Here is a 12,343-nt window from a genome sequence, read left to right on the forward strand (position 1 = left end):
GTTCTCAGGAACTGCATGACCCACACAAAATCTTCTCTCGGTTTTCGCATTCTTTCCTCCAGGGGTCTTCACCGCTCTACTCCACTTTGACCACCCGATTTCATGGCTATATCAAAACCCTATTAGTAGCAGTAAGTGTACCAGCTGCAGCACCTCACCTTTCAGCATCCCACTCGGGAATCCTTCCAGTTCCCCCTTTATTCTCACTCCCACTCAATCTCATAATTCTCCCGTCATAAATAACAACCTGTAGATCTCACTACTTTTCCCACTATCCATCCCATATCTTTATTCCTTTTTCTGCTGAAAAAGTTTAAATTCCAGGGACTATAATCACTCCCTTGCTGACATTATCAAATATCTTACACCTGTCTTACTCAACTAGTTAAAACTAAGATCTACCCTTCCCATGCCTGCACCAGAATCCCCTACATATGACATTACTAGAATACAACTGCAACCAAGCATAGTTCAAACAACACCAAGTCTCAAAATAAGGTCCCAATGCTATCAGAAAATCCTATAATACAATTATGCTTCCCTGATAATATCAAATTCCCAGTACTTTACTTCGATCCTTGCTTTTCCTCCTCAGCTTCCCACCCCTTTCCCTTCCCATCTGCCTCAGCTAATGACTTTGTTTCATAATGCATTGAATACATAACACAGAGGGTCTCATCTTCACCCCCAAATCTATAAACTTATTTGTAGCCCCATGTCCTAGGTGTTCCATCCTTTTACAATAAAGAAAATATTATTGCTTCCACTTGTGCTCTGGATTTCATCTGTTCTCCCTTTTCAAGGGCTTTGCCCCTGTGGGCATGTCCTCCACCGACTGTACAATCAATTTCTCTCTACCGAATTATGTTTTTCTCTCTACTGAATTATTTCCATTAATATACAAATGTACTCAATATCTCACTTTTCCCCCAAATGCCCTTCTGGCTACCACTAATTTCTCCGCTTTTTAATAGCAAAACTTCTAAAAAGTATTATCTCTATTCACTGTCTTGACTTTCTTTACTCTGGCTTCCATCCCCACCATTCCATCGAAAACTTCTTTTAAGATCATCAGTAACCTTCATGTCGCCATTCCAACAGACATGTCTATCTGCATCTTTCTCACTCACCACAGGAATAGACTCAGTTGAACTTGAAATACTGTTTTAGCTTTGCTTTTGTGACACCATCCTCTTCCTATCCCTCTTGATCTCCTATTTTACCTAACCTCTAATCTCTTGCTAGTTAAAGTGTGATCCAGAAGACCAGCAGCATTAATAGTATCTGGGACTTTGTTAGATTTGCAGACTCAGACCCCAAACCTACTGGATCAGAATCTGCAATTAACATAATCACCAGATAACTCCTGGGACATGAAAGTTTTAGAATCATTGCTCTAGGGGTGCCTGGGTGGCTCAGTTGGTTAAGCGACTGCCTTCGGCTCAGGTCATGATCCTGGAGTCCCAGGATCGAGTCCCGCATTGGGCTCCCTGCTCGGCAGGGAGTCTGCTTCTTCCTCTGACCCTCCTCCCTCTCATGCTCTCATTCTCTCTCTCTCAAATAAATAAATAAAATCTTAAAAAAAAAAAAATCATTGCTCTAAATGTTGGTGTGCACCCAGAGCCCTGTGCTGTGCTTTCCTCCTAGGTGGTCCCATCCAGACCCAAGGCTTTAAAAACTATGTATTTTTTATCTCCAAATCTCTCTCTCTCACACACAGCTCTGACAGCTCTCCTAAATTCCAAATTCATATACTCAAGAGCCTACATGACATGTCCATTTGGATGTCTCAAATATTTCAAACCTAATATATTGAAACAGAAACCCTCTCCCCATCTCACTACATAGCTCCATCAAAGTAAGAACAGCTGTTTACTGAGCCCTCACAATGCTACAGGTATGATCTTCAGTGCATAACACATATCAGCTCCTTTAGTCCTCAGGACACCACCAAGAGACAGGTACTAGGATTGTCCCCATTTTACAGAAGAGTACCTGAAACATGGAGAGTTAAGTAGAGGCATATCTTGTTTTACTGCACTTCATTTTACTGCACTTTGAAGGTTTGTGGCAACTCTATGTCAAGCAAGTCTATCGTCACCATTTTTTCCAATAGCATTTACTCACTTTGTGTCTGTGTCACATTTTGGTGGTTCTCACAGTATTTCTACCTTTTTCATTATCATATTTGTTATGATGATCTGTGATCTTTCATGTTACTATTGTAATTGTTTTAGGGTGCCTCAAACTGAGCCCCTATAAGATGAAAAACTTAATCAGTAAATGTTATGTGTGTTCTGACTGTACCACCAACCGGCCATTCCCCCATCTCTCTCCCTCTCCTCAGGCCTCCCTTTTGCCTGAGACACAACAATATTAAAATTAGGCCAATGAGTAACTCTACAATGGTCCCTCAATGTTCAAGTGAAAGGAAGAGTTGCACATCTCTCACTTAAAGTCAAAAGCTAGAAATGATTAGGCTTAGTAAGGAAGGCATGTCAAAAGCTGAGATAGGCCAAAAGCTAAGTCTCACTTGCCAAACAGGTAGCCAAGTTGTGAGTGCAAGGGAAAGGTTCTTGAAGGAATTTAAAAGTGCTGCTCCAATCTTGCATAATTGCAAGACTGCTGAATCACAGATCTGTACCTCTGAAACAAATAATACAATATATGTTAAAAAAAAAAAAAAAAAAAAAGAAGATAGCAGGAGGGGAAGAATGAAGGGGGGGAAATCGGAGGGGGAGATGAACCATGACAGATGATGGACTCTGAAAAACAAACTGAGGGTTCTAGAGGGGAGGGGGTGGGGGGATGGGTTAGCCTGGTGATGGGTATTAAAGAGGGCACGTTTCCTGCATGGAGCACTGGGTGTTATACGCAAACAATGAGTCATGGAACACTACATCAAAAACTAATGATGTAATGTATGGTGATTAACATAACAATAAAAAAATTTTTTTTTAAAGTGCTGCTCCAGTGAACACACAATGGTAAGAAAGTAAAATAGCCTTTTTGCTGATACAGAGAAAGTCTGAGTGGTCTGGAGAGAGGAAGATCAAACCAGCCACAACATTCCCTTAAGCTAAAGCCTAATCCAGAGCAAGGTCCTAACTCTCTGTAATTCTAAGAAAGCAGAGGGAGGTGAGGAAGCTACACAAGTTTAAAATCAGCAGAGATGGGTTCATGAGGTTTGAGGGAAGAAGCCAGCTCCATAAAAGTGCAAGGTGAAGCTGTAAACACTGGTGTAGAAGCTGCAGCAAGTTATCCAGAAGATCTGCTTAAGATAATTCATGAATGTGGCTACACTCAACAACAGATTTTCAATGTAGACAAAACAGCCTTCTATTGGAAGAAGATCCATCGAGGACTTTCACAGCAAGAGAGGAGAAATCAATGCCTGGATTCAAAGCTTATCTTGTTAGGGACTAATGCAACTGGTGACTAAACTGAAAACAATATTCATTTATCATTCTGAAAATTCTAGGGCCCTTAAGAATTAAGCTAAACCTACTGTCTATGCTCTATAAACGGAAAAACAAAGCCTGGATGACAGCACATCTGTTTACAACATGTCTAACTGAATATTTCAAGCCCACTATTGAGACCTACTGCTCAGAAAAAGATTCCTTTCAAAATATTACTGCTCACTGACAATGTACCTGGTCACCCAAGAACTGATGGAGACTTACAATGAGATTAATGTTCTTTTCATGCCTGTTGACACATAATCTATTCTACAGCCCATAGATCAAGGAATAATTTTGACATTCAAGTCTTTTTATTTAAGAAATACACTTCAAACTGCTATAGCTGTCATAGACTGTGATTCCTCTGATGGATTTGGGCAAAGTAACTTGAAAAACTTCTGAAAAAGATTCACCATTCTAGATGCCATTAAGAACATCTGTCATTCACAAGGCACCTGGGTGGCTCAGTGGGTTAAGCATCTGACTCTTGATTTCAGCTCAGGTCATGATCTCAAGGTCATGGGATCAAGCCCTACGTCCTGGCTCCCATGCTCAGCATGGAATCTGCTTGTCCTGCTTCCTCTACTCCTCCCCCCACTTTCTCTCTCTCTCTCTCAAATAAATTAAATCTTTAAAAATAACAACAAAAAAGAACATTCATGATTCATGGGACAATGCTAACAGTTTGGAAGAAGTTGGTTCCAACCCTCCTGGATGACTTTGAGGGAGTTTGAGACTTCAATGGAGGAAGTAACTGCAGATGTGGTGGACACAATGAGAGAACTAGAGTTCAAAGTGAAGCCTGAAGATGTGAGATGGCTACAATCTCATGATCAAACTTGAACAGATGAGGAGTTGCTTCTTATGGATGAACAATGAAAGTGGTTTCTTGCAATGGAATCTACTCCTGGTGAAGATGCTATGAAGATGGTTGAAATGACAACAAAGAATTTAGGATATTACATCAACTTCATTGATAAAACAGCTGTATAGTTTGAGGGTATTCACCCCAATTTTGAAAGAAGTTCTACTGTGGGTAAAATGCTATCAAACAGCATTACATGCTACAGAGAAATCATTCATGAAAGGAAGAGTCAATGGATGAGGCAAACTTCATTGTTGTATTAAAATAAGAAATAAGAAATTGCCACAGCCATCCCAACCACCCTAATCAGTCAGTAGGCAAGCACCACCCTGATCAGTCAGCAGCCATCAACATCAAGCCAAGACCTTCCACCAGCAAAAATTACAACTTACTGAAAGCTCAGATTATGTTCAGCATTTTTTAGCCATAAATTATTTTTGAATTATGTACATTTTTAGTAATGCTGTTGCACACTTAATAGACCATAGTGTAGATTACAGTATAGGTAAACATAACTTTTACATGTACTGAAAACTAAAAAATTCATTTGACTGACTTTATTGAGATACTCACTTTATTGCGGTGGTCTGGAACTGAACCTGCAATAGCTTTAAGGTATGCCTGTAATTTGCTCACAAACTTACATCTACCACACCCAGGATTTGAAGTTAGGTAATCTGCCTCCAGAATATGCTCCTAAATGTTATACCTCTCAATTCCATCGTGCCCCATAGCTCAAAGTAGAAATCTAAAAGTCATTTATTTCTGCATCATCCACTTCCAATCCTGTATAATTCCAACATTATCTTGAATTGATGTACTTCTCTCCATCTCCATGGCCATCACCCTCGTCTGAGCCATCATTTTGCTTGTACATTCTGGTCTTCCCCCAACAGGGGGAGTTTTTCTAAAGAACCTGATGTCACAGCCTTGTTGAAACTCCTTTATGGGCTTCCGCATGCCTGACCATGGCCAAAAGAACTTTCTGTGACCTGAGCCCTGTCCTCTCCAGCATCTGTCCCACATTAGCTTGAGGGGCCCCTATTCCTGGGACATACCAACTATGTGGCCCACACACTCAGAGCCTTTGCTCTTGCTGTTCCCTTGGATCAAAACCATCTTCTTTTCTCCTGCTCCCTCCATCCTGCAGGTCTCAGTTCTCCTGCTCCCTCATCCCAGCCACACGGTCTAAAAGCTCAGTCTATGATAGCATTGTTTCCTTCATAGGACTTACCACATCTGAATCTGGGAAAAAGAAAGTGTAAATGTAGTAGTTCAAGCCATGGAGCAAGTTCAAGTCCATGTGGGTTCAAATCCTGGCTCTATACTATGATCTCTCTGTGGCTCCCTCTCCTCATCTGTTAAGAAACGGTATAGTAGTTTCTACTTAATATGGCTGCTATGATGAGTTGCAATCCCTAGCACATAAGTGCTGTTTAAGCATTTGCTATAATGATTGAAGGCAAGGACCTTGCCCCCAATCATCTCTATGTTCCCAGTGCTTAGAACATGCAGCTGATAAAAAGTTTGTCAAATGACTATTGTTCCTCTTCATTGTTCCCTTTATATAAGGGACAGTATCTACTATTTCCCAATGCCAGATGGAGGTTTTTACCCCGTGATCACAATTAATGTACCTTCACGGTCTATTTTACATGCATTTATTTTATTCCACTCACATTGTACAATTGTTATACAACCTACAAAAAGTACAAAAGCCTAATCCATTTTCCAATATCAGCTCAGAGCTAAGTTGCAAAAAAGGAACAGTACAGTGAGTTACAAGGAGACTTGAGTGTCCTGTACAATTTATACTGCCTGTCACATGATGTATTTAAAGCTGTAAGTATTGCCACAGGAGAATCTCTTGTCTTTGCAGCGACCACACAGTTCCTGTCGATGAGGCCTCCTTAGATCAATGTGTCTTTTCTTTTGAGGACAGGAACAACGAGACTTTGAACAGGTCTTTAGAAAACAAGGAATAGTTTGGGCACTAAATAATTAAATCAGTGTTTCAAATATAATCCTCAAATCAAAATACTTCTCCCCACCACCCGTATCCCTCATATCTTCATCCTCCTTTGAATCCTATGAGAAGTCCAGGACCAAGTTGTGCAAAACCACTCCTATCCTGTTAAATGCCATGCATTTTTCGAGATGAAAGAGCAAAGATGATATTTCAGAGACTACTGCTAAGCCAACTGAGAAGATCTACTGTAAGAGAAAGATTTTAAAAGAGTTTATAGAGTGTCTTCACTAATGGGTTTTTACATTTGTAGCCAGGTGGGGTTGAGGGGCAGTGAGTGAGTATTAAGTGATTTGATTATCTAGGCTGGAATTTTCGAAAACCCGAGAGCAGTGATTCTCAACCAGCTGTATTTTACCAACCAGCAGACATCTGGCAATGTCTGGAAATGCTTTTGGTTGTCACAACCAGGGGGGAGGGATTCTAGAGGAAGTTAATTCTTTTTTCTCTCCAGACGTGCCTAATCTTTACTATAATTTAGAGTATTCTTAACCATTATCCCATTCTGTCTTCTGATAAATAAAAATCACATCCTATGGAGACCAGTATATTGCCCTTGTCCATCCTCCGAAACCTGCTAATCTTTAAAACTGATCACTGCTCTATTTTCTGCATATGACCACAGCTAAAAAGAGTAAGTTTTACATTTTATTTTGTGGAAACAGGCATCTTCATTTTGCAGATAAAAGTCTTAAATATGATTTATGAAATGTTGTACATTTATACCTTCCACTTTTCCAGTGAGTGACAAGCATGCAACCTTGTAAGGAAATTCTAATAGCTAATATATGGTATTTATTGTATGCACTGTTCTAAGCACTTTTTATATAAACTCATTTAATCCTCACAATACTCTCACCGTGGAAGAAAAGCCTCAATAAAAAAAAAATAAATAAAAATCAGTATGTACTCTAAAGGTAGGTTTCTGTTTCTGGCAATGGTGGACTAGTAATTTTGACCAAGCCTCCTACTTAGGATAACTTGAAAAGCAGAGCTAAAGAAAAATAACTTTTTAAAAGAACTATTCAAAGGCACTGGAGAATTATCAAAGAATTAGAGAAAGAAACCCAGAAATGGAGGTGAGCCTGATATTTGGGACTATTTCCTCTCTAAAGGTCTGCCAATTCTGGAAGAGGTGAAAGACAGTGGGAAGCTGAAAGTAAGTTTGACAAGCTGATGAGGCTGAGGGATAATTTTAAACATGCCCAACAGAAGAGACCTGGTTTTGTGTTGGGACCCTGAAAGGCTGCAGCCTAAGAATAAAGATGAGCCAAGAATTGACCCAGCTTTCACAGATGCTGAAGCCCAGCTTCAAAACAGCTCAACCCTGATTAGAAAATAGCAATCTAAATTGTTGGTGTCTCTAAGCTTCCCACCAGAAGCAAACAAATCTCTTGTGGAGGAAGATACTATCCTAGGCCTCAAATTATCACTATAATTCTTCATATTCAATAGACAGCACTCAATCAAAAATAACCATAGGAGGTGTATGAGGAGACAGAACCACAGAAAATGAAGAGGATAGCAACAGAGCCATAGGGCATTAAGTTAATGGAGTCACCTAATGCAGATATTAGGATAATTACGCTTAATACATTCAAAGAAATAAGACTGATATTTTCAGCAGAGAACTGGAAGTCATTTTTTCAACACATAAAAATTGTAGCACTGCAAAACAGAATAACTGAAATCAATTCAACAGATGGATTTAATAGCAGGTTGGAAATAGCTAAGGAAAGAATTAGAGAAATGAAGGATAGTTTTGTAGATGATATCCAAACTGAAGCAAGGAAAGACAAAAGCATAAGAAATATAGAAAAGAGCATAAAAAGCATAAGGGAGATGGTGAAAGGTCTAATATGAGTAACTGGAAGAAAGAGAGAATGGAAGCAGAAGTAATATTTTAAAAGATAATGGCTGATAACTTTCCAAAAGAGATAAAAATCTTCAAGCTACAGATTCAAGAAACACTATGAATCCCAAATAGAGTAAATACAAAGAAATCACAACTAGGCATATAATTGTAAAACTACTGAAAACCAAAGCAGAGAGAAATAGCTTAAAAGCAAGTAGATTTAAGGAGACAAAGAACAAGAAATATTACTTCAAAAGAGCTGCAAAAATACTAATAGCCAACTTCAAAAAAACAATGAAGGTCAGACCCTTAGTGGGCAGAAAGAATACTACTGCCAACCTAAAAATTCTATACCCAGCAAAATTATCCTTTAAAATCCAAGAGGATGTGCCACCTTCAAACCTACACTACAGTAAGTATTAAAACACGGGGCACCTGGGTGGTTCAGTCCATTAAGTGTCTGACTCTTGGTTTTGGCCCAAATCTCAGGGTTTTGAGATCAAACCCCATGTTGGGCTCTGTGCTTGGCAGGGATTCTACTTGAAGATTCTCTCCCTCTGCCCTTCCCACTACTCTCTCCCTCTCTTTCTCTCTAAAATAAAATAAAATCTTTTTAAAAATATTAAAGTGTATTCTTCAGGTAAAAGGAAAATGGCCCCAGATACAAAAAAGACCTAAAAACAGCAGAAAGGAAATATATGTAGCTAAAGCTAAATAAATGACTATATAAAATAAGGTCTTGCAAAGTTTAAAATTAAAATATACAACAGCAGTATATAAATTAGGATGAGGTGATAAGGAGTTAGAGTGTTCTAAGTTCATTGCATTGTCAAGGAGAGGTAATGTTCACAGTTTATGTAGACCTTGATAGGTCAAAGAATCATGTTGTAACATCTAAGGTAACTACCAGAAGAAGAATAAACAATAACTACCAAGATAATAGAGATGGGGAATCATTTTTTTAATTAAAAACTCAATTCAATTGAACACAAGAAAAAGGAGTATAAGAAAATAAAATATATTTAAACCCAACTTATAATATTAAACATAAACAGACTGAATGTCAGACTAGAAAATCTAAAGGTAAATCATTTATAAACTATTAGACTAGTTTTTTTGAATATTTTGAAGTAGTACAAAAAATATTTTTAACTAAATGAAGGATTTAGATTAAAAAAAACTCGATTACAAAAACCAACTATGTCACACTTGCCTGAAAATTTTAAAAAGAGGTCTCCCGCAAGCTGTTTTAGATAAGCTCTCATCTAATTCTGTGACTTCCTAGACACTGGAGGCACCATAAAATCTGATCATAGTTCTAATATTTACTATTTGTCTAAACTTTCTTATTGAACTTTAGCTTTCTAGTCTGTAACATGGGGATAACACCTACCTCAAGGTTTAGATTACAGGAGATAAGGCACGTAAAGCACGTAGCCCAAAGTTTGGTACATAGTAAATGCTTAATACAGGTTACCTATTAAGTTACTACATCCATATGTAATTACTGAAACACTATATTGTACACCTGAAACTAATATAACACTATGTTAACTAACTGGAATGAAAATAATTAAAAAAAAAAAAGTTGCTACATCCAAACTACACACAGGGTGTTTGAGAAACAACACATACAGCCCATACATAAACACACCATATAAAGCAACTTAAAGGAGTCAATCTTTCACCCGTTCCTACACCACCCCAAAATCTAGAATTTATCTTTGATTTAAAATATTACAAAGATTCAAGGTATAGAAAACTTAACACTCCTATGCAAATATCCAATTCTATCTAATCCCAACATTTTGCCACAGAAGCTTCTATTTAAGAAGGGCAACATTATAGACATAATGAAAGGGCTCTACATGCTTACCTGACATTGGATTGCTTCTACTCGATAAGGGTTAAAACTCTTTTGGCATTTGCAACATAGTTGTTTGAAATAAACCTAAAGAGAAATAAGTCTTTTTTTTAATACAAGATTATAGGTACCTTAGACTCCCAGTTCTTAATTTAAGTAATTCATTCCCCCACATTCTGCCTTGCTTTTGCCCAACCTCTACCCTGAGGTCTTAAGCTCTTCTGGTGTTATCAGTCACTTTTCTCACTCTTTGAACCTGTTTCCTTACCTGTAAAATCAAGATACTACCATTTATTTTCTAGAATTCTGACAATACCCAACAATATACACAAAGTACCACAGTAAAAATCTTCGATGGGAAGTAGCTATTATAATTTTGCTCATTGTGTGGGCTGAACCCTTGACCTTCTCCTTCTGTCCTAGTCTATGAGCCCTCACTTTTTCATTTTCTCATTATTTCCCCACCTGAACTTCAAATTATTTGTAATTACACACCCATACATATTGTTTCTCAACTTGTGCATTTTCTTGTGCACATTTTCTCCCTGCTTTCCTTGATGAACTCCTATTTATCCTCTAAAATCCTGCATGGACATCATGATGCCTTCCCTCCGACAAGGTAATCATCCCCCTCCTGTGTTATTTCTGCACCACTTCCATGCCCCTGGGGCCACTGTATCTACCACCAAATTGCATTTTTTCTATGTCACTCCTAGGAGAATAAATTTCTTAAGAATGAGTTCTAGGTCTTGTTCTTTGTATCCTTGCATCTTGGAGTGTTTTAATTAAACCCATTGTTTTTCTTCTGGCAAAAGAGGTAAGTAATTTTAGTATAGTTTAAAAATCATTTGCCTCCACGGTCTACTAGATGGTTAGTACGAAAAGTCAAGTTTTCACTCAGGTCTTAGCACGCCTCCTTGCCCTCTCTTTCTATAGACCGTTAGCCAGAAAAGCAGTATCTAAAATGTAGAAAGCACAGGGGACTCAAACTCAACTGCTTGCTGAAGTTGATGAAATAGACCAGATGTAGACTGTTGCAAAATGAAGTGTGCATGCCCAGTGAAAGGAGCTAGAAGCTGCTGAGCCCCAGCCTAGAGTCTTCACACTGAAATGAGAGTCTATAGTGACCAGAGTCTATTAGGGAAATCTGGAAATGCAGATCGTGAAATCTTTCCCAATCTTAATAGGTTGACAACTAATTTAAATTGGGGGGGGGGGACTGCTTAGCCTAAAGAAGTCTCTCCAAGGTTAACCTTCACAATAAATTATTTCTCTTATTGCCCCACCTTGTGGACAGACCATGGAAATTTCCAGGAGCTAAGGCCCAAAGAGGTTCAAAATATACCAATTAAGAAATGAATATAGACAGTTCCACCATACACAATGACAAGAGTTCACCTAAATAACCTGAAATTTTGTTCAACAGAACTACCAAACCAAATGTAACACCAGGTTTAAGAGCTTCAGTTCATATGGACAGTCCAAATCGGTTCAGTTCAAACATTTAGTACCTATTAAGTGCCTGGCACTAAGGATGCCAAATGAATGAGACAGCATTATCTAACCCATCCTCCTCCTACATTTCGCTCACCTTTACTTACCTTATTAGTTCCAGAAATGCACCACACATAAGCACTCTCCCATCTGGTCTTACAATCTTTACAGTGAAAATAGCCATATTTTGGTTCCAAAAACTGCAGATAAGGGGGAAAAGCCTTTTACAATCTTGGGGGGGAATGGGGGAAAGCCAGATCCTCTTTCCTCATGGCTTCATATAAAAAAACAAAAAGCTTCCTTAACCTCATTCATGGCTCTTCTCAAGCCTACTACACTAATTTAGCATCTCATCTTTCAAGGATTACTCTGGGATTCTTATTGTTCCTGTCTCTCATACTTACTGTCTTTTATTATTATTTTTTTTAATTTTATTGTGTTATGTTAGTCACCATACAATACATCATTGGTTTTTGATGTGGTGATCCACGATCCATTGTTTTCGTATAACACCCAGTGCTCCATGCAGTAGTGCCCTCCTTAATACCCATCACCGGCTAACCAATCCCCCTCCCCCCTCCCCTCTAAAACCCTGTTTGTTTCTCAGAGTCCATAGTCTCTCATGGTTCATCTCTCCCTCCAATTCCCCCCACCCATTTTTCCCTTCCTTTTCCTAATGTCCTCCATGCTATTCCTTATGTTCCACAAATAAGTGAAACCATATGATAATTGACTTTCTCTGCTTGATTTATTTCACTTAGCATAATCTCCTCCA

The 12,343-nt window shown here is 38.5% G+C and overlaps 1 protein-coding gene across 2 annotated transcripts in view; it reads right to left on the reverse strand.

The window, feature by feature from the left end:
* Nucleotides 1–5,974: 5,974 nt before the first annotated feature.
* The window catches only part of LOC102734736 (protein ZAR1-like), a 10,038-nt gene continuing 3,669 nt past the window's right edge, over nucleotides 5,975–12,343 (reverse strand). For both annotated transcript variants that reach the window (XM_081815429.1, XM_081815428.1), the window contains 3 exons: nucleotides 11,676–11,768; nucleotides 10,087–10,161; nucleotides 5,975–6,294 (listed from right to left, as the gene is read on the reverse strand). In XM_081815429.1, coding sequence (XP_081671555.1) covers nucleotides 6,151–6,294; nucleotides 10,087–10,161; nucleotides 11,676–11,768 — 312 coding nt within the window. In that variant the 3' untranslated portion in view covers nucleotides 5,975–6,150. The remainder of the gene's footprint in view (nucleotides 6,295–10,086; nucleotides 10,162–11,675; nucleotides 11,769–12,343) is intronic.

Source organism: Leptonychotes weddellii, chromosome 3, assembly GCF_054177405.1.
Source record: "Leptonychotes weddellii isolate Sample4059 chromosome 3, ASM5417740v2, whole genome shotgun sequence".
Lineage (NCBI taxonomy): Eukaryota > Metazoa > Chordata > Mammalia > Carnivora > Phocidae > Leptonychotes > Leptonychotes weddellii.